Raw genomic sequence first — 23710 nt, 5'->3', positions numbered from 1 at the left:
AAAATGTATGGAAGAAGACATGGGCAAATAAGTGTCTAAATACAGTATTAGCATCAGCAGAGGATTGCGGTCGCGTGAGTTATAGTTGCCAGCACTAACTATAACGGGGCAATTTCATTGGTTTTTTATCAGTAAAATTTCCGCTAACTATAACATGTGTGAAACCTATGGTTTTTTCAGTGATATATATATATATATATATCAGCTCCAGACTGTCAATCGGTAATCGTACCTTTTCACAGAAGACAGCACTCACGGGGGAGAGTTCCGATAGTATATTTTATTTCGGGAACTGTTGTGCGCCCAGAGTTCCCGAAATAAAATATACTATCGGAACTCTCCCCCGTGAGTGCTGTCTTCTGTGAAAGGGTACGATTACCGATTGACAGTCTGGAGCTGATATTGAAGGCGGGAGCACCCCCGCCGAGACAAGCACCGTTCATGTGTGCGCTGGGCTGGTGCAACTAAGGAGCGAGAATATATATATATATATATATATATATATATATATATATATATATATATCTATCACTGAAAAAACCATAGGTTTCACACATGTTATAGTTAGCTGGACATTTTACTGATAAACCAATGAAATTCCCCCGTTATAGTTACTGTAGGCAACTATAACTCACGCGACCGTAATCCTCTGCTGATGCTAATACTGTATTTAGGCACTTATTTGCCCATGTCTTCTTCCATTAAATTTTAGCTATACATATATTACAAATATTTTTTTTTCATAAAGACACATGTCATCAGCAGAGGATTACGGTCGCGTGAGTTATAGTTGCCTACAGTAACTATAACGGGGGAATTTCATTGGTTTTTTTATCAGTAAAATGTCCAGCTAACTATAACATGTGTGAAACCTATGGGTTTTTCAGTGAATTTGCAAGGTTTTTTAAATGCTAATTCCTAACTATAACGTGTGTGAAACCTATGGTTTTTTTAGTGAATTTGTACGGTTTTTTAAATGCTAAGTTACTTTACGCCATTTGTGGCGTGCGCGCCCACTTAACGCAGTTCGTTCCGTGCGCGCACGTTACGCTAGATGGGCCATGAACGCACGATGCGCTTCGCGCACCGTGCGCACATGGAGGACATATGATGAGCATCGTTGTGACAGGTAAAATATATGTTTTGTTTTGCTGTAATAAGCCATGGACAAATGGTGCCCTTCGGGCACCATTTGCACACGGGGTAGGGAGAATGTGGATCTATATATATTTTTTTTATTATTTATTACCGTACGCGTACGGTTAGCGTAATCGGCGAAATTTTCGAAAAAATTAGAATTGCCTTTTTTCACTTGGGGGATCGTTGGGGACTCCCTCGACATGGCTAGGTGCTTGGGAGCTGTCTAAACAGCCCCTTTACATGTTTTTGCACTTTGTTTTTCAACCCCCTGTCAGAGTGCAAGAGAGAAAATGGCAGCCGCCGCTTCCTGGTTTCGACCGGTTCGAATGTTTACTAAGATCTAACGGCCAATCAGAATCGCGCTCGCGCACGTCACCGTACGCGTACCGTAAGCGCAGATTTCATTAAATTCTGTTCAGCCGTTCGGGCTGTAGCTCGTTCTAAAGGTCCTATGGAAAAATGCATGGGAAAAACGCGTTTTGGGACCCCCCTTTTATCTCAGCCCCCGCTTGACGAATTCCCCCGAGACTTTCAGGGTAGGAGCGGAGCGTAGCGCCCCACCTATTTTGAGAAATTCGCGAGGATTCGTCGACCGGCGCCAAAGTTATTCAAAATAGAATGTTGAGGTTTTCCTATGGAAACGTGGTCCTAACTATAACTACCTACTGGCGACCGCCAGTAGGTAATATATATATATATATATACACACATTAAAAAAAATCGGCCTGGACTACAGAGTATGTCAGGGCACAATAAAGCAGAGCCTGAACCTATACTTGCATAATAGCAAATATACTAGGGCCAAGAAGGAAGTGAACCATCCAGCCTTCATGGACCTTATCTCGGCGTTCAACACAGTTAACAGAGCTAAGCTTCGGGCCGTGATTGGGTCCATGAGGGTAGACCCTGCACTTTCCTGCTTAGTCTGTACAAGGAGCTCTCGGCCTCAGTTATATGTGGCCCAAATGGTGAATGCAATTAGCGCTTTAAATTGATGAGGAGTACAACAGGGATATATTTTGGCACCCTTTATTTTTATTCTTTATATTAACACAGTTTGCAATCTTTTTTTCTTCAGCATTGGCAGGCTGTTCCGAGGGCTGGGGATCAATTTGAGCCTCCCCTGTGAGACGCAGAGTATACAGTTTTAATTATGCGCATAGCTAAACACCTGCAGCAGCTTTTAGATTCTTTTATTCATTTTATGATTAATCTGGATCTAAACACCAATCTTACGAAACCATAAATCCTGGTGGTTGGTCCCAAATGTGCCAAACCCAGGAGGTATATAGCTAAAGTGCTTCATATTAGCAGAGTTGACAACTTTCGCTATTTAGGCATTCAGTTGGATTCCAGCTCAATTGGCAACCTTTGATTGGTATGGTGATTTTTCCTGGGGACTAGAGTGCACCCATGTGTAGACCATTATTGATATTTTTATAGCCAATTGCATTCCCACAGTGAGCTAAGGTCGTGAGAGCTGGAGATACTCCTCTATACGTTTTTTCCAGATTGAAGGAAAAATTGTTCCTGAGAAATTTATTAAAGATTCCACAATGTATCCCAGCAGAGTTTGTGCATTGAAGAAGTAGGTCTGGGTTATATTTCAGACTTTATTCGTCTTCGGTTCTTACTCCTATGGCTTTAAATTTGGTTGAAAGAAGAGCTTAGTTTTCATAGACTCATTTTAAGGGACTGTATGGGTTAGAACCATAGGCACAAAATTCCTAGGCTATTATACATTAAGAATACTCTGAGAGACTTAGTAGACCCAATCTCTTCTCTGAACCGGACTGTGTCATCAAAGTGGTTATCATGTGGGTGAAAGTGGCCTTTGCCGCCAAGGTGGGTTCGATAGAGGGAGGTTTTTAGCACAGACTAAGCGCACAATGATTGATTATCATGTGAATAAATCTAGGAGAGGCCTGGAACCTTATTTGACACTTGAGAGGGCCAGATACCACAAAAGGTTGTTGACTAAATAAGATCCCTCAACTAATACTTTGCAAGGTTGGTTAGCGCAAAACTGTCGAGCTACCTGCATGTACTTCTGACAACGTCTCTTTCCCTGATACTTTGCACATTGTTTTTATTTGTCCAAGGTTTAATAGCCTTCGTTTTAGATATATTCAGCCCCTCGTAATATCTTTGAATGTTACACAAGTGAAATCTACCTTATTATATCTACAATCCTTAGTGTTTCTTTTAGCTTGTTTTTTATCAGGGGTTTCAAGACTGAAATTGTGAGATAAACTGTTATTAATCTTTTAAATGTGGATTGTTTTATATTGTAATGAGGTGTGTTTATTTGATACACTTTGTTCTTACTGTTATGAATTGCTTTGCTCAATATGAATAAAGTTATTTGACTTGACACTCCTGCAGGACAAAACAGTTCCAAGTTTTGGCTTCATATGGGAAAGCCAGAGGAAACTTCTTTGGTCTCTTCTTTCAAAGAAAGAATTAATCTCCTTCATGACTGAACCAATTATCCCTGCTCCATTCAGTGTTTTAATTAGGATGCTATGGTTAATAGTGTCAACGGCTCCTCAAAGGCCCAACAGTGTCAGTACTCTGACATCTCAATAAGCTGCAATCGACAACATCATAAGCCCTTTAGCCCTGCAATGTGCCAGCCAGCTCTGCTTTATTTAAACTCAGCCATGCAACATGCCAGCAGCCATATAGAAGAAAACATATCAACCTATGACAACTTTATGTAATGTGCACAGAAAGCATACCCCCAAAAGCTGCATTCCACTTTCCTTCTACGACAACATTAGATCCAGAATGCGCCCAGGCAGAGTTTCTTATGCAAGCTTGGCTTTCTGGTGACCTCATTCCCTTCAGTGATGATCTAGCACCCATACCTTTTTGAGAAATACAGGAAAGATGAGCCTAACAAGGTGTGAGGTGCCCCTAACTGAAAATGATCCCCGGACCGTCTTGATTGAATTATCAGATTTTGAGAAGAATAAACTGCGCTGTATTAGAAATGTGACTCTTAAGCTCAGTTGACAACTCTATTACCTTCGCCTTGACACAAAATTCTGGGGTCCTTTCTATATCATAATTCCAGCGAAACCAACAACCTAAAGACTCCTATCAGCTCTTTACACACAGAGTGGAAGAATTATCAGCTTGACACAATGTCAGGTATTCCTTCAATCTTTGACTTTTGTGTGACAAATCAGGCCTCGACAAACGTCTTTAATAGTATGTTATTTACTGTCAGAGGTGACATATATATATATATATATATATATATATATATATATGTTCCTCAATGGCTGCACAGCCGACATTAATAAATGTAAATACATGAGATTATTGATTTCCGATATGACCCTTACCAAGTTCTGAAGTTGCAATTTCTGGAATTGTCAGCCTCACCATAGATCCATTGCTGAGTTCCTGAAATAGAACAATTTAAGAGCCTTAAAAAAAACATAAGAAGAATTTTCCATAAAAAATATCAATTAGCTCATCTTTTCGACTGAAAGAGGTAAGTTTGCTGGCCACAGCATAGGCAAAATCAATGAGTCTGGCTTTAATGTGCCAGAACTTGCATGTATTTGAATATGTTGGTACACATATCCCTTTACTGGGCCCTCCTGCTGACCACACCTTGCCTGTGAGATGACATTAGACAAAAGTTAGCCACTTCTAAAACAGTCCATTGCAAGATGGATAATGATTCGATTTCATTATATTACCATTTTCAAACAAGCTATTGCCAAGAAGATGCAGAGCTCACTCCACAAGAGGGAAAGTGGCTACCGCAGCAAAAATGTCCATATTGTAGACATTTGTAGAGCCGCAACATGTAAATCTGCCCATATGCTCACTAGGCACTGGTGTCTATTGTTGGACACCGAAGCAGAACCCAAAGTGGGGCAAGACACATTTAGCAATCACTATACCCATATATATATATATTCACTGAAAAAACCATAGGTTTCACACACGTTATAGTTAGGAATTAGCATTTAAAAAACCTTGCAAATTCACTGAAAAAAACATAGGTTTCACACATGTTATAGTTAGCGGAAATTTTACTGATAAAAAACCAATGAAATTCCCCTTTCAGGGTAGGAGCGGAAAGTAGCGCCCCATTAGTTTTGAAAATTTCGCGAGGATTCGTCGACCGGCGCCAAAGTTATTCCAAATAGAATGTTGCGGTTTTCCTATGGAAACAGGGTCCTAACTATAACTACCTACTGGCGACCGCCAGTAGGTAATATGTATATATATTTATATTCACTGAAAAAACCATAGGTTTTAGACACGTTATAGTTAGGAATTAGCATTCAAAAAACCTTAGAAATTCACTGAAAAAACCATAGGTTTGAGGAGCGTTCTAGTTAGCTGGACTTTTCACTCGTACAAAACCATTGAAATTCCCCCGATATAGTTAGTTCAGTTAACTGTAACTCACGCGCCCGCAATGCACTGCTGATGACGTCACATATTACATCACTCATGACATGGTCAGTGACATCACTCATGACATCACTGATGACATCTCAAATTACATCACTGATGACATCACTGTTGACATCATCCAGTGAATGTGTGTTTTTCTGAAAATTACATATGTTTTATATAAATATATCTCAAGGTGGATGGAAGAATAAATGGGTATATAAGTGTCTAAATGGATGATTTGTTTTTGAAAAATTGATTGTATAACTGACTGATTAAGTGTATCTTAGTGAATACATGGCTTTGTGAGTACTGTTTAAATATGTAAATATCTTTATCAGTCTCTCACTTTGTGTATAAGTGGCTGCATGGGTTGGTGAGTAGCTACATGAGTGTCTATATAGGTTATTAGTTGGTTTTTTTGAGTATCAGTATGAGTGTCTGAGTGTCTGTATGGTTCAGTGGGGGGTATTACGTAGTGCATAGGTGCATGAATGAGTGACTCACTGTTTGTATGTGTTGAAGACAGCATGTGTGCAGGACTGTATGGGTGGATGAGGGTGTGCATGGGTGTGTTAGTGAGTGAATGACTGTCTCAATAGTGTCTTTATGAGTAACTACATATGATTTTAACTAGTATATGTGACTATTGGTGTATATAAGTGAGTATATGTGAGAGTGAGAGATTGGAAGAGTTCCTGTATGAATAAGTATGTGTTTCTATAAGTGATTGTTTAAAAGACTAAGTATGTGTAAGTTTCTGTAGAAGTAAGTGTGTGTATAATTGTATATGCAAGTAAATGGATGTTTGATTCTTTATTAGCATGAGTGACTATGTGTGTGAGTAACTCTATGGATGAGTGGTGATGTGTAACAGGATGTATAGGTGTATGAGTACATATGATGAGTGAGTACATGTATGAGTGACTGTATAGGACTGTTGGTGAATGAGTGGATGTGTGTGCGGATCTTAGAATTACTGAATAGGTTGTTGTAACTGGTATTGGTATGTCCATTGTTTTGAAAATTTTAGTTTCTATTTTTGAATGTGTGTATCAAAGGTTATATTAGGGGGAGAGGAGGTCTGCCACTCAATCACAAGGATGATGTCATCAGTGATGTTATTTGAGATGTCATCAGTGATGTCATGAGTGATGTCACTGCCCGTGTCATAAGTGATGTAATATGTGACGTCATCAGCAGTGCATTGCGGGCGTGCGAGTTATAGTTAGCTGAACTAACTATAACAGGGGAATTTCAATGGTTTTGTACGAGTGAAAAGTCCAGCTAACTATAACGCCCCTGAAACCTATGGTATTTTCAGTGAATTTCTAAGGTTTTTTTAATGCTAATTCCTAACTATAACGTGCCTGAAACCTATGGTTTTTTCAGTGAATTTCAAAGGTTTTTTAAATTCTAATTTCTAACTATGCCTACAGAGATAGGACATGTGAAGAAAGAAGAAAAAACGCACCGAAAGAAAAAAACAGAAATGCAGAAAGAAGCAACAGAAGTCCTCAAAGACGAAGAAAAGTGCAGGAAGAAGGATAACGTGCAAAAAGAACAAACAGAAGAGCAGAAACAAGCCTTGTTGCAAAATCATCCTGTACCCTCAACGTTTTCAGACAGATGCTGGTGGTATCTGAGTCTGACTAACCAGTCCTAGAGCCAGTGCTATGTTAAAAGACACTCAGAATACAGTGAAAACACCAACATACACTAGGGAACACTATGCGTTGGGGTCCCCTTGTGATTAGCATGACCTCCTCTGTAAGCCCCTAGTATATAATAGGGCAGGGGATTAAAACTACCTCTTAAAATGCGCCACAGGGCGTGTTTGCACAAGTCACCTCAGGCCCTGTCCCCTCCCTTCCCCACTGTGTAAACACGCCCTGTGGCCGTTTTAAGTTGGGAGATCAAGTCCCCTTGAATCTTGAGGGTCCCTTGGGTCCAACTAGACCACTAGGTACCTCCAGTAAGCGCCACAGAGCTGCGTTGCAGAGAGATGTAAAAAGGGGCATGGCCTAGACCACCTCTCTGCAACGCAGCGCAGTGGCGCTTACTGGAAGCACCTGGTGGGCTAGTTGGACCCCAGGGTTTCTCAGGATTGACGGGGAATTATTTCCCCAACTTAAAACGCACCACAGGGCGTGTTTGCACACGTTAACTCAGGCCCCGTCCCCTCCCTTCACTACTGTGTAAACACGCCCTGTGGCCGTTTTTAGGGAGATTAAGTTCATTTGAATCCTGAGGGTCCCTAGGGTCAAACTAGCCCACTAGGAATTAATTCCCCAACTTACAACTGGCCATGGGGTGCGTTTGCAGAGTGCTGCAAGGAGGGGGCGTGGCCTCCAGCGCGATGCCAGTCTTTTATTTATTTTATTTTTTTTAAGAAGGAGGGCTGTGTGGACCCCCTTCTTTTTCTAATTTATTGGCCCTGGGGAACCCATCCCCCAGGGCCTGCACCCTAATTTTTTTGTTGAAAAAAATAAATTTGCCCCCCTCCCAAGGCCTTAATCGGCCCCGGGGACCCCAACCCCCGGGTCATGGCCTTTTTTTTTTTTTATTCTTTAGGAGGGGGCTGCGTTGCCCCCCTCCTCAGGCCACTTATGGCCCCGGGGACCCCATCCCCAGGGGCCGGCCTTTGTTTTTTATTATTTAAAAAAAATATATATTTATAGAAACACCTAGGACATGCAGGACTAACCGTATGTACCTATCACCATGACGATTTGCATGACATTCATTAAAAGGCGACTATGCATACAATGAATCCACGTGGAATGTATTTACACCGCTAGTGAAGCTCTGACGTGTCTAACGCCCTACCGTGCCTAATACCGGCACCCCGCCGGTGGGTACTCTCCAAGTAGACACCCTTGTCGTTTATTTATACAAACATGGATAGCTATTGACGGGCACATTTAATACACACGCACACCAAGCCATTCAAAGGGGATTCGACAAAAATTCGACCAAACTATGCAAGAAACACCCCCTCATGGTTAAAAAAACACACATCCACAGCTGGATGTGTAATACTTTTTATTTTACTCTCTGGAAAGGAGACGAACCTCACTTGAGAGTCATAGCGTGCTCCTGGCTGAGCCCAATGCTGTGTTACACCCACCAGTGCCCGCCGAGTGCCACACACCTCTGTGTTGTATTCCACCAGCTAGTGCGTATGCTATGACACTCTCTAGCCCATGTGCACTGTAACACCACCCCGTGAATATGTCATGCCACACTTGACTTCGCACGGGTTATATTGCCCCATCTAACGTGCCTTCCTCGATGCCTATGTTATAAAGCACAGCGCTATGCCATACATATTACAATCTGGGATCCATATCTTTGTCACAGTGCATATGCAACGTTACACTCCCCAGCACATATTTTATATTACAACTTTAGAGACTAGCTAGGTTACACAACACTGCCCTGTGCATATTACACTCCAAGGCGCATATTGCATAGCACGCGCTAGTGCCTGTGCTATCTCGCTCTCTCCCATGAATCTGTCATTGCGCACAATGTATTGCATATTATATTTCACGCCCGGTTCATCTTATATCACACTTTTTGGTGCATAGTTTATACCATATACTATATCTAGTTTTCATTTTCAATCGTGCTCTCAGGACTATGTTCTATATAACACTGCGTCCACCTACCCTTTTCACGGGCATTACATTTTGCGATGGGAGTTGAAAGGTCAGGGGGTGTTTCTGCCAAGTGAGCCCGAAGTCACAGTCACAAACGTCCTCTTCTTCCTGAATATAAGTGAGATTATGCTGCATACTTGTTCATATTTTAAGTAGTTCACACAGACACACATTTTAGAAACAATAAAGTTCCTAATACCCACCTTCTCTGAACAGTTAGCTTGCTGCCCCATCACCTCCTCCGTATCCTCTGTTGTCTGAATCCATGGACTCCCTCCTGCCATGCATGGTCTGATGTGCAGCCACTGCCCTCCATTTAGCATGATGTACCAGTCCACTCCTCCTGCCCTCCATTGCCCAATTCTATGGCCCATCATTGACCTCCTGCTTAGCCTCTGTGCTTAACTTGCTGCCCCTATTCTCTTTCCCCCTGCCCTCCGATGTATGTGTGCATGCCCCTTCTCCATCCTTTTTGCCCACCATGTTCCATGGACCTGCCACTCCTATCTACTCTGAGTGTTCTGTTGAGCTGCCACTCCCCTCCCACCTGCCTAGCATTCTCAGATGACTGTAACCTGTCCCTGCCACCTCCACCCAGCCTGTCCACATGCAATGCCCCTATCCCCTTCCTCCCGTCTTCCATGGTCCATTTTACTGCCACACCCTTCTGCCCTCCCTGGTCTGTTGTGCTGCAACTGCTCCTCCTGCCTGCCCCATGCGGTCTGTTGTGAGGCCCCTTCCCCTGAACTCTCTTCTCTGTGCCCAGGTCCTGACCCTCCCTTCTATCCTCCATGGTCCTTTGTGCATGCCCCAGCACCCTCCTTCTAGCCCATCATAGCCATTGTGCTGCCACTAACCCTCCCACTTGCCATGCATGGTCTTCTGTGCTGCCATGGCCCCTCCCACCTTCCCTGTCTGGTCAGCTAGCTGCCCATGACCCCCTCCCACCTTCCCTCCACGGTCTGTGTGTATGCCATCATAGTCTTACTGTTGCTCTCCATGGTGTGTCTTGTTTTCTAGTGCCAATCCTGCCTGATCTCCATGGTCATCTTGCTGCTCCTGCCCTGCCCCCTTGCCCCCAGCCCTCAGTTTCCATGTGCAGACCCCTATTCCCTCCCTCCTGGCTTGTCTGTTCCATTGTAATGCCCCTGATCCGTACCTCCTGTCCTTTATGGTCTGTTATGCTGCAGCTTTTTCTCCTGTCTGTCCATTATGGTCAGCTAGCTACCATTGTCTCTTTCCCCTCTGTTCTCTGTTGTCCATGTGCATGGTCCAGTCCCCTCTCTATTGCTTTCTATGGAATGTTGTGCTGCACTCCCGTCCCGCATGCCCTGTGTGGTGTATTGTGCTGCTACAAACCCTGATGCCTGCCCTGTAGGGTCAGTTTGGTGCACCTCTCCATGTCCCTCCTGTCCTCTGTTATCCGAGTCCATGTCCCTACCCCAATTCCTCCTGCCTACCATGATCCAATGTACCATACTTGCGAACATTTTGAACTTGGTAAGAGGGAGATTTTGAAAAAAAACTGGGGTATTGATTTTCCCCTTTGAGTTACATTGAAAAAGAGGAGATTGTAGACAGGAGACAGATCAAATAAAGCCCATTTGAGCTTAAAGACATTGGACGTTTCCTGGCTGAAACGATTCTGTTGGCATGTATGGTTGTACTACCACTGCCTCTTCCTTCTGCCCACAATGGTCTAATATATTACCACAGCCTCTCTTGCCAGTCCTGTATTGTTGGTTTGTTGCCCCTGCCCCCCTTTCCACTGCCCTCCATAGTCTGTTGTGCTGCCACTGCCCTTCCTGCCTGCCCAGTGTGGTCAAATTGTTGCCTCTGCACTCTCCTACCTGCCTTCCATTTTCAGAGTCCGTGCCCCTGGCTTCTGCCTCTCAACAGTATCCCAATGAACAACTAGATTGCTAACATTCTATATTTATTACAAAAGTGTGGCGTCATCTTGATGTAATCAAAACTGTAATACCTAGAGCATTTCCTTTAGAAATTACATATATGAGAGGGTCTTATTTGCATCAAAATTATGGTTAGTGCTCTAAAAAACTAAAATGAGGACATATTTTCTGAGTTTTCAAATAGCGACAAAGAACGTTTAAATTATTTGTAATCTTTATGTTTTTTTATCCAGTTGACCACTTGATTAAATGTTGCACTTAGGGGAGAGGATGTTGTGTTACTTCCAGAGCTTCAGACTTTGCAACTGGGAAACCAGGTTGGAGTTTCTGCTTCAGCTCGACATTCTGTGATTCTGGTCAAATCACTTAATCTCCCCATGTCTACAACCAAAATGAATTTGGTCTTGTGTGATGTAACCAATGGTCATGTAAAGCACTCCAATACCTGACAAGTGTGCGCTATATAAAACTAAAAATAAGTGTTTTGCACACTTCTGTCATTGAGCTACATGTGGGCTACATCTGGGTGATATTTGTGCTGCATTTGGGCTCTTTTGTCTTTGGTGGTCATCTTGGGAGATTTATTTGTTATGAAGTTTCCTAATTTCCTCATTTACTACAGTCTCCTCAGTAGGAAATGCTTTCAGTTTTTTACTTTGATTCCATCAAGAAGGTATTCAGATATGTCACGCATTTTCCATAAATTCTGAATGTTAGCACTCTAGTTGCTCATTAGATCACTGCTACTGCTAATCACGGAAGTCTGCTGCTGGTATTAAAAGTGCATGTTTCAGTCTGCATATCAGAATTTTTTAATGAAATAGAAGAGGATTTGAGAAGTCACTCAAAATGTGCCCTAATTTTTATTTCTTCAGCACTAATCATACTTTCTATGGCAAAATGAACCCCCTCACTGTGTTCCTTTTTAAATTAAATGTTTTAAGTGTTACCTGTTTATTCCAATCAAGATGGCTTCAGGTGTACCATACTTTTGTCATAAGTAAGACAGTAAGCGCTCTAGTTGTTCGTTAGAACACTCTGGGACATTCTGTCATTGGGCTATACTTGGGCTACATCTGGGTGATATTTGGGCTACATTTGGGCTCATTTGTCTCTGGTGGTCATTTTGGGGGACTTATTTGTTATGAAGTTTCCTAATTTCCTCATTAACTACAGTCTCCTCAGTAGGAAATACTTTCAGTGTTTTACTTTGGTTCCATCAAGAAGGCATTCAGATGTGTCACTCATTTGCCATAAATTCAGAATGTTAGCACTCTAGTTGCTTATTAGATCACTGTAGTAAAGCTACTGCTCACCAGGGAAGTCTGCTGCTGGTATTGAAAGTGCATGTTTCAGTCTGCATGTCAGAATTTTTTAATGAAATAGAAGAGGATTTGAGAAGTCACTCAAAATGTGCCCTAATTTTTCTTTCTGCAGCACTAATCATACTTTCTATGGCAAAATGAACCCCCTCATGTTGTTCCTTTTTAAATTAAATGTTTTTAGAGTTACCACTTTATTCCAATCAAGATGGCTTCAGGTGTGCCATACTTTTGTCATAAGTAAGACTGTTAGCGCTCTAGTTGTTCTTTGGAACACTCTGGGAAGCTGCAGTAGAACACAAAGGAATCAACTTCTATAGTTGATAGCGACTATGTCCTGCAATCTGTGCCAAAATAGATCGTCGACGTTTCAACCCTATGGGCGCTTGGTGGAGTGTCACAAGCGGGCCTTCATCAGGACTGTGGAGGAGGAGAGGCCGCCCTAGAATTTCAAGGGCGGTAAAGGCAATTGATTGAAGGGGTTTGGTTTATTCTAGCAAGATGTCAACTGTGATATGAATTGCACAGAAGATCAAAGAATGATTGTATTCTGGTAACAAGGTCGACTATCTATTTTGGCACAGATTACAGGACATAGTCGCTATCAACTATAGAATTTGTTTAACTTACTTGTTACTGCTTCTTGAATTTGGCCCTCCAAAACAAACCGCATCCCCCCACTACCACCTCACTGCACTGTCTATCTATATCACCACTGAGCACCACTATCTCACCATTGTGTATCACTGTATGAATTTGGAAGTACAAAAATTCTGCAATGTATTTTTGTTTTATGTAATTTGGTTCGCATAACGAATGCTAATAATTCTGATACATAAATTAATGAAAAACCCTTTTTCTGTGTTCTTGTTCCTTTCCCCATTTGTTTAAGAAATGTTCTTGCTTTCAGAAATGTATCATATGTTATGCTGAAGTAACTGCGGCTAACTACAATACGCATTGTTCCTACCCAAGGGAACCATTGTTCTTTATATATCAGATACCCAGGTTCCTAGGGACACAGGGTCACCCCATTTTGTTAATATATACCTGCCTGGATAGGAGCAAAGGAATAGACCCATGTCCTGCTGGCACCCACAGAGCGTTCGGCTGATAAGCCGGCAGGGGTCACAGGGGCCTTTGGTCTCACCCCATGGGCCCTACGGTAAACTACATTGTGTGCGCCCCGGGTAAGAACTGGGGCAGCCACTGTAAAAAAAAAAACAAATAATGTTGGCTCCTTCTATGGCTATTGGCTGGGTAGCCTGCAGGGACTGCTGGTGCCTTAGGATTCCCCCGACACCCACAAACTACAGCAACATTGTGGTGCCATGGGTGGGCACTCGGGAACCCAATAAATATAAAAATATACAAAGAATAATAAGTGAGCACATGAGCCGCTCATTTATTATTTACTGCTCCAATCAAGGTGCATTCTACAATGCCCACATTGCCCTGCAAGGGCTCTTCAATAATATTTTTGGATCTTGGTGGTGCCCCTAAAATGGGCAGGGGTACCATCAAGCATTCTTTTTAATGCTCTGGAGGGCTACTGGGAGCCCAGTACACCCAGTAGCATTAAACAAAAAACACAGTAAATCTCCGGGGTCATTGAATCCATGACCCTAGGAGTGCTTACAATCATTCTTTAAAGCACTATGAGCTGCAGCTGGAGCTGTATACTCTTCAGCTGGAGTGCAGAGACCTCTTGTGGTTAGTTGTATGGCTAGATTTTGTGACCTGAAGATTTTTCGAAAAAAGACTCCAAGGCATGATTAAGGGGTTGTTTTTTCAATAATGCTTCAATGAACATATTTTGAAACAATCATTATTATTATTTTTTTTTTTTAATTATTATTATTTTTTTTATAAAAAGCACAGCAATTAATCATATAATTCCTTTTAAATCGGGTACATTGGGTACAGACCATCCAAATCAAGAAAAAAGGAAAAGAAAGGGTAGAGTCACAATACAGCATAGGTTTGGAGATACACCACAGAAAAAAAAGACTAAATACATTCCTTTTCTTTGGGAGAGAGTACTATATCTCACAGAGCATTTCATATATATATATATATATATATGTATATGTATCTTAATTATCACAAACGGTTCTTCCTTCTAACTCTTTCTTCCATCTCTGAACTAGACCCCATATACGCTCCCCTAATATCTTCCCCCTCTTCCCCTTCCGATCATAAATTCCTCTTTCGAGGTTATAAATCGAAAGAAGCCTGGCAATCCATTGCTGAAAAGTTGGTGGATTAGGGTCTAGCCAGGCCGTGCAGATACAGATTCGAAGCACCGCCATAGAAAGAAATATGAAATATTCTGAGGTCTTTAGTGCTTCATCCTCCTCCCTAATTCCCAACAGAATTACTACTGAAGTGAGATGAATATTAAGTTTTAAAGAATGTATAAAAAATTTCTCAATTTCTCCTTTTAAACACAGCAGCTTGGGACAGGTTGACATCATGTGAATCAAATCTGCATCGTAGCTCTCACATCTGGGGCACGTAGTTCCCTCCTGCCCACCCCATTGGGTGATTTTTGCTGGCGTATAATATAGTGAAAAAATAGTTTTATAATGTTGGGCTTGTAATCCTACTAAGCAAAGGGCAGTTTGCCCCAATTCTAAAGATCTCTCAAAAGCCTCCTGTTTTGTACCAAGTTTATCTCCCCATTTTTTGCCCTGCTTTTCCATGTCATCAGCCTTTAGTAAAGCCAGTTCAGAATACATTTTCTTGATGGTACACTCTTGACCCTTTAATATATCCATAATTTTTATTGGGGAGAGCCCAATTACCCCTCCTGTTTTCCCCTTTAAAAAACTGCGAATCTGTAGATATTTGAAAAAGTGCTTTTTATCCACCCCGTACGAAGCCTGAATTTCAGCAAAAGAAAAAATTCCCCTTACCCCCATAATAATCGCCAACGTTTTGAATTCCCAATCGTCCCCAATCTGCCACAACTCTATCAGAGAAAGTTTCCGGAAAATTGGGATTCTTGTATAGCGGTGTGTAATAGTGTATCCTGCCAATACCTATTTTTTCCCCTAGTGCCCTCCAAATTTAATAAGCGGACAATATCGTCTTAAATCTAGTCCGCTTAAAGTAGCTAGGTTCTGTAAACTTTAAGAAACAGTTGTTTGCCTCTTCTCCTAATAATAATTTGTATATCTCTGGAAGACCATTTGATGGCTCCTTATCCTGAGCTCCAACTAAAATCCCCATGTATTGTAGGGCTGCCGCCCAATAGTACATCTTGAAATCAGGGACAGCCCAGCCTCCTCTTTCCCTAGGGAGTGACATATATCGTATAGCTCTTCTCGTTTTGCCGTGGGCCCAGATAAATCTGTTAACCATATGCTCTAATATTTCATACCATCTCTTCTCAAATTCCAAAGGGATTGCCCTGAAGAGATATAGTATTTTGGGCAAAATGATCATCTTGACAACATTAGTGCATCCAACTATTGATAGATGCAAATTGTTCATTCTATCTAGGTCTTTCGTGACTTGGTTTACAATCGGTTTGATGTTTCTATCTACTAAGGTGTCTAAATCTGTAGTTATAACTATACCAAGATATGTTGCCGAAGCTAACACCCTAGGATCATCAATCACAGTCAGTTTATTTTTCACGATTTGCGTTTTAGTTTGATTAAGTGCATATCCAGAAACCGAACCAAAAATTAAAGCTTCAGTTTCAATTGCCACTAATGCTTCCCCAGGTTTAGAAGTTATCACAGCGATATCATCCGCATAGGCCAGTATCTTGGTCTCCAACCCTTGTGATATAATTGGATGTATTCCTTCATTAGCCTCTAGTCTTCGAATAAGTGGGTCGATATATAAAGCGAAGAGCAAAGGTGAGGATGGGCAGCCCTGCCGTGTACCACGCTTAATCACCAAGGGTGCCGTATATCCATCATTTATTTTTAAGTAAGCCATCGGGTCTCTATAAAGAGCCTGTATCGCCTTTATATACCCATCTCCGATCCCGAACCAACTTAGAACAGCCCATAGATAACCCCATGAGACCCTATCAAAGGCCTTTTCAGCGTCCATTAAAATTAGAGCCATAGGGTCTCCCGAGACTATGGTGGAGTCGAATAATGTTATAACCCTACGTGTATGTTGGGTAGTCCCTCTTCCTAATATGAACCCATGTTGACAGGGATGTACCATTTTGCCAATAATTAAGTTAAGCCGCATTGCTAAAACCTTGGAATAAATCTTTGCATCGCTATTCATTAGCGTGATGGGCCTATAAGAGCCAGGATCTCTCGATGGTTTGCCTTTTTTGAGAAAAACTATTATCTCGGCAATTGACCAAGAATCGGGTACAGCGTGACCTAACTGAGCCGTCCTTATAATATTTACCAGGTCAGGGCCGATAGCCTCTTTAAATGTTTTATAGAATTCAAGAGGAATTTTATCGGGCCCAGCAGCTTTACCTGAAGGTAAATCGCTGAGTGCTGCATAAATTTCATCCTGCGTAATTTCCCCTTCCAAACTATCCCTTTCTTCTTCTAGCATAGTTTCCCTAGGGATTTTTCCCAAATATTCTTGAATCCCGTTCTTCTCCATCAGCTGTTCCTCACTGTATAAATTTTGGTAGTAGTTGTGAAACACATTGCGGATCTCAGATACGTTTGCTACAGGGGAGCTGTTGCTATCATTAATCTTGGAGATTTCTCCTGCAGCACTCTTTTGTCTTATTCTAACAGCTAGTGTTTGCTCCACCTTTTCACTAAATTCGTGGCATATTTCTCTTTCTGCTAAATATCGCGCAGCTATCTTTGTTGTGGAGACATCCCCCATCTCTGATCGTATGACTGCAATTCTCAGCATAATATTCTCCAATGAATTACCACCAACAATTGCAGCCACCAATTCCTCTTCTACCAATGCTAATGCCTTTCAGAGTTTATCCAAAAGTGCCACTTAATTTTTTTGGCGTAACAGGCTATAGCTTAAAGTTTCGCATCTAACTCCAGCCTTAAAGGCGTCCCATACCATTCCTGCCCCTGTACTACCACGGTTAACCCCCCAAAAAGACGCTATCCATTGATTCATATGAATCTGATATTCTGGCTCCACCAAGAGCCCTCTTTCAAATGTCCACTCTCGCTTCTGCTTAGGGCACCCTGTTAGAGTAACATTGAGTATTAAAGGGTTATGATCGGAGACAACCCGGGGGTATTTTTCTATACTGCACCTTGATAGCATTGTACTTGAAACAAAGAAGTAATCTGATCTAAAAATTGATTTATGAGGCGCAGAAAAAAAGTACTACGCGTATCTTTAGGCCTGAGTCGCCCCCATACATCTACCAGAGCATAATTCTGCAAAAGATTGCTGAAGGCGTAATAGACTTTTTTTTTCCGGCCACCATAAGCCCCTCCGGTACTCCCCCAAGGTCTACCAATACCATCTATATTAAAATCGCCGCACATTATCCCTGGGGTAGACCATGAGGCTAGTTCGACTTCCAAAAATGTCAGAAGCTCTGGGTCATCGGCCGTTGATCCATATACAGTACAGATAGTAAATGTCTCATCCTGGAATGTGCATTCTACCAAGGCCCAGCGCCCCCATTTATCTGCAGCCTTTCTTTTAATCGCTAATTTCCGATGACGAGCTAGAACGGCTACCCCCCTTGTCCTTACCCCCTGTTTAGTGGCGATAAGAGCTTAAATCCCAGTTGTTCCAAAAGGTACCCTCTGGTTTCCTCAATGTGGGTCTCTTGAAGGCAAAGAATGTCTATACGCAGTGTCTTAAGATATGCAGCAACTCTAAACCTCTTTTGTTGATCATTAAGACCACAGACAATAACAGATGCCACTCTAATACTCATTTTTATGTTTTCGTTGAAGCTTAATACTATGCCGTGGCCTTCCTAATCCAAAAATCTGCCATCTCCCTTGTACCACCCGAAGTGTTCTGTGCTGTGCTGTGTTGTGTTCTTTCATCCCCTCCCCCTCCCCTCCCCCTCTCCCCGTCTTACCCCACCCTGTCCTGCCCCCCTAACCTCGCTCGTACTTACACCCACCCGACCCCCACCCCCCCAATCCCATCACAGACAAATAGGTCCCGTATGACCTATATGTGGCAGCGTTGCTGATCATCTCTAGTCGCCGCTACAGTGTCCCCCCCCTGGTTTTTCCCCCCTCCATCTGCTGCCTCCAAACCGCAGTTGACTTCTTGAATCCTTGTTATTTTTCCCCTTTTTTTTTTCTTTTTGCCCCTCCCCTAGGCCACATCCCACCTCACCTAGTACCTTTCAATTCTTCCAGATACTCTTGTGCTTTGATCTCTGATGTAAACATTCGGGCCCGACCATTCAGCACCACCTTGAGCCTAGCTGGATATAGCAAATACGCCTCACTACCCCTCTCCTGAAAAGGTGCAATCATCTGCCGCATTCTCCACATTCTCCACCGTCTCTCTACAGTGCTATGACAGAAGCCAGGCCTAGCGAAAAAAGTATGTCCGTCAAAGGAACGTTTAGTGTGAGGTTTTGCCTTATCTAGTATAGCTTGCCTTAATAAGAAATTCCCAATATAGACAAGGACTGCTCTAGGGTGTGTCGTCTGTCCTGCATTCTGGCTCTTTCTAGCTGTGAGAGGATACCGATGTGCCCTCTGCACCTCGGTGGCCCAGTTCCATTGAGAAAGATCCGGGAAGGCGCCCTTCAATAAGGACACCACAAAATCCAAGATGTCACCACCCTCAATATTTTCCTCAAGGCCCAGGAGACTAACATTGTTCCGTCTCTGTCGATTCTCAAAGTCTTCCATTGTCCACATAAAGTCTTCCGTCTGTTTTTTCTGTTCCTTCTTGGATACCTGAATCCTCCCTACTTCTTCTTCCAGTTTTTCAGTTCTCAACTCAACCTGGTCCACCCTTTCCACCATATCCGTATACAGCTTGTTTACCTTTTGTAATGATATTTGAAGTTTTTTAGTCGCTTGGCGTGCTCTGCGGCTCTCTTGCCTGGCCTCCCCTTGCATCTGCTTAAGAGTGGAGTATAGCAGATCAAGCGAGGCCGGAGGGGCCGCACCCTCTCCAGGAGCTTCTGGTGCTTCTGGTGTGTCCCCATAGACTTGACTAGTAGCTGAGTAATCCCAATTTAGCTCCTTAACTGCAGTAGCTTCCAATCTTGCATTTAACAGTTGTTTTGACCTCCGTTTCAGGGTCATGCATCTACGCGCTGCTGCCCCCTGGGAGGCAGAAGATGTTGCTGAATCGGATTCTCCTGATGATTTTTCCTCACTGCTTGAAAGAGTCCTCATTTACAGAATAGAACTTATCAGTATCTGGGGGGCTGAGTGGTGTCCTGTCCTTTGTTATTAAGTTACTCCTTCGCTCTTGCGTATTCTTCACACTCTCCTTATCCAGCACATTAAAGTCTGCGCCGCTGTTATTTTTAAAATTATTTGTAGGAGAATTTAGAACAGCCTGTACTTCTCTTTCTTGGCAGCACGCCATGGTTAGCTCACTCTCTATAGCGTCTGCCTCTAGGATTTTATTTAATCCGTCTTCTCCCTTATCTTCTTTTTGCGTTTTTTTGCCATGACTTTTGTTACCATAGGCGTCCAATTCAGCTCTTTCCAGAGTTTCACCATCTGTTGAGGGCACAGGAGCATCTAAAACGCACAGTGCTCACTTATCCCCAGCAGGGGGAGCCCCAGGTTCAGCTATGCTCCTTGGTCGACTTCCACAATCGTCTCCAGCTACTGTCTGCCCTCCGGTCTCCAGACTCGCCACCACACTTCCACCTGCAATCACAGCCTGCACAGGGGAGCCTGCCGTCGTCCTGAACGCTTCAATCACTGTAGACTGCCGCAGGGAGAGTTCCTTCGTGTCACCCTGTTAATCCCGAGCAACAGAGACATCCGGAGCACTTTTAGAACTCAGGGCTGGTCCGGCAGCGTTGGAGCCGGCTTTCTTCGCCGATTTGCCCCTGACTGATGCCGCTCGGCCACGGCCCGAAGACCCGGGGGGTAATTGTGTCATTTGAGTCCCTTTGGAAGCAGGAGGTTCAGTAGATCTCGTTGGTACGCCGGATCTATCCCTCGCCATCCTCGCCGCTTTCGGATCCGTTCTATTCACACCAACCATCGGCCCCCTGTCGGCGAAGTTTGGAGAGAGCAAAGCGAGCAGCAGCCACCTCGCCGCAATAATCACTGCAGCAGCCCTCCTCAGATAGCCTTTGACAGTCAGCCAGCAAAGTGAGTGCGAGTATATCACCATCCTTTCCTATTCTTTCCTATTTAATCGCAGCATATCCATTGAGTCCAGTATCCAGTATCTTCTTCAGGGAGGGGAGGGGGGGGGGGGGGTGGTTGTAGCAGCGACTTTTCGCCGAGATCAGTCAGCGTCCATCTTGCCCCCGAAACAATCATTATTATTAAACAGTTCAATTTTTGAATTTATGAAATCTTCATAACAGTTATTGTTGACTTTTTGACAACCAAACACAAGATGATGGACAGAGTGGAGTGCTGAAACTTTTCAACCACTCACCCCGGCAAATGATCTGGGTTTAATCCATAGTTCTTTTCCTCACTATTCTACCTCAGTTTGGACCAAGCCATATGCAAATCCGTCTTAGCCCTGCTCCTCATGAGATAAGTCCAGTCCGAACTGCCAGGCTAGGTCCTCTCAGGACCAGAAAAAAGCATCCTGGGACCGGTTTTGGGGCATCACCTATCAGCCAGGCTAGCTTGAATCCAATGGCACAGCAAGGAAGGGACCCACGTCTGGGCATATCCTTGGCCACTTAGGGCGAACACAGCAAACATAGCAAGTTCGGGTAGGACTGTTCCCATGAGGAGCAGGGTCAAGACTGATTTGCATATGGTTTAGTCCAAACCATCCATCATCTTGTTGTGTTTGCTATGTTTGCCATAGGTGGTCAAGGGTATGTCCACACGTGGGTCCCTTGCTCTCTGTCCACTGTATTCAAGCTATCCTGGCTGATGAGGGGTGATACCCCAAAACCGGTCCCAGAATTCTTGTTTCCGGTCTACGAAGGACCTGGCCTAGCAGTTCGGGCTGGACTGTTCCCATGAGGAGCAGGGTGAAGGCTGATTTGCATATGGCAGGGTCAAAACTGCGGTCGCATAGCGAGCAAAAGAATGATGGATTCAACCCAGAACTCTTGACAGGGGGTGAGTGGTTGAAAAGTGTCAACAATCCGTCCATCATCTTGTTGTGTTTGCTAGTTTTTGACAAAGTCAATAGGTCTGCATTATATGTGTTGATATGTTGTCCCTTTGATAAAGCCAGTTGGGTCTGCCTTACTTAAAAGGACACCCTACATGACATATTGAGCTGTGGAAGAGAGGGTGGTGCCTGCGTTTGGATAGATGCAGGGCTGGCAAGCATCCCAGCCCTGCTCCCAACCCCACACCTTGCACAGCGATTAACTTCTTACTGTATGTTAAAAAATAACAGAGAAAGGCACTGAAAAAAACAAAGATTGAAGTGATGTTATAGTTTGGAATTGTAATAATATTCTACATTAAAAAAACTTAGAAATTTACTGAAAATATACAAAGGATAAAGGCCGGTGGTGCAAGTTCTAGTTACTTTAGGGCACAATCTATAGTTCCTTGAGATAAGTATGACTGGTGATTTTCAGTGTTGATTTTTTGAAATGGTATATTTTAACAGAAATGTTCATCTAACTAAAATGTCCCTTTAACCTTTGTTTTTTCACTGGACTGCTTCTTGTGTCTCTGTGATCAATGTGAGACTAACAGGCTGCTTGCTTGCTTTTAGGTTCTCTGTTGAGAGTTGTTTTTACTGCCTTTTAATGCTGCAATGCAGTTCTATGACAACAGTGTGGATAGTTATTTTCAACATTTATGAAAGAATGAGGTCTCTATTAGGCTTCCATTCTACAGATTTAGATATCAACTCATGGACAAAGATATTCTATTATTCTATAATGGTGTTTCCATGGAAAAAAACGATACCAAAAGGTGTGCTGGGGTCCACACACACAGCAGGGAATTATTCTAGCATTGACGACCATCAACGAAGATCCTATGATGCATAAATAGCCAATTCCAAAGTATCACGAAGGTGCACTTGATAATTAAGGGACCGATTTAGATCTTGGAGGATGGGTTATCCTGTCACAACGACGACGGAAACTCCGTCTGCTGAAATATAAATCCCATTATATCTTATGGGATTTATATTTCAGCTGATGGGATATCAGTCACTGTTGTAACAGAGTAACTCGTCTGTGTCGATCTAAAATCGGACCCTAAGTTTGTGATCGAGACTAGTTTTCTACACCCCGTCATAAATTAGCATAAAAAACGAATATTTACCATTGTGACTCTGTTATGGACAGGATCTCTTACAGAGTGGATGTAGGTTCCAGGTTGATAAAAAGTGCAGTCATCTATGTAGGAGGACTCATTAAGTCTCGATGAATCCCTCAATTCAGGAACAGGTGACAGTAATACTCCCTGCAAAAGAAATGAACAAGGAAAACCATACGTTTTTTTGCAGTTTAGCACCAATTATGCATTCTGCAGTAGCAAAGACTACATTTTCTCAATTTTGCATGGGGCTAGACAGTCAATGTATACCATTCGTGTCACTGAACAAAATTAATTGGTCTGGGAGGTACGGAAATTTTCAAACCAACAATAAGATGTTTTACACAGTTTCCCTAAGATCACATGTATTGTGCTCATGCTCACACAACCACAAATCAATCTCCTTTCTCTCATGAAAACGGACATTTTTGGTTCTTTACAAAAAAAAAAAAAATCACTTGGTACTACAAATATTATGAGCGTACCAAATATAAGATGTGGGTTAGTTACAAACACTTTCATACATAATTAGAAGGAGAAGGGCCAGAATTGGCTAATAATCAGGTAGGGAATTTAATTATACATTTCCTCGATACTGAAAAACTTGAGCACTTGCTTGAATCTGTCTATACAGGAACATTAGTCTAGCACTGGAAAGCTTCTTTCATCTGGTCTGCTTCTCTGACATTCCTTTTTTTTTTTTTTTTTAGCATATAATACTACTTTATTTGTTTGCAGATAACCATCAAAGCGAACACACATAATAAAACACAGAAAAAGAGAAACATGGAGCAGCAAATATACATAACAAGTCATCATGACTCTGGAAGAGAATGTGAGTAAAAATTGTAAAATCAATACATAGCACATCTTCAATTTCATAACGTAACATAACA

General features: G+C 42.6%; 1 protein-coding gene across 1 annotated transcript in view; it reads right to left on the bottom strand.

Moving 5' to 3' along the window:
• The window catches only part of ANAPC1 (anaphase promoting complex subunit 1), a 771271-nt gene that overhangs the window by 515433 nt on the left and 232128 nt on the right, over positions 1–23710 (bottom strand). Inside the window, exons 14-15 of the mRNA XM_085611802.1 lie at positions 22821–22961; positions 4494–4554 (exon numbers count right to left, since the gene is read on the bottom strand). Of these exons, the coding sequence (XP_085467928.1) occupies positions 4494–4554; positions 22821–22961 (202 nt within the window). The remainder of the gene's footprint in view (positions 1–4493; positions 4555–22820; positions 22962–23710) is intronic.

Source organism: Triturus cristatus, chromosome 6 (assembly GCF_964204655.1).
Source record: "Triturus cristatus chromosome 6, aTriCri1.1, whole genome shotgun sequence".
Lineage (NCBI taxonomy): Eukaryota > Metazoa > Chordata > Amphibia > Caudata > Salamandridae > Triturus > Triturus cristatus.
The sequence above is the reverse complement of the archived record's forward strand: the minus strand, read 5'-3'. Positions and strand labels throughout refer to the sequence as shown.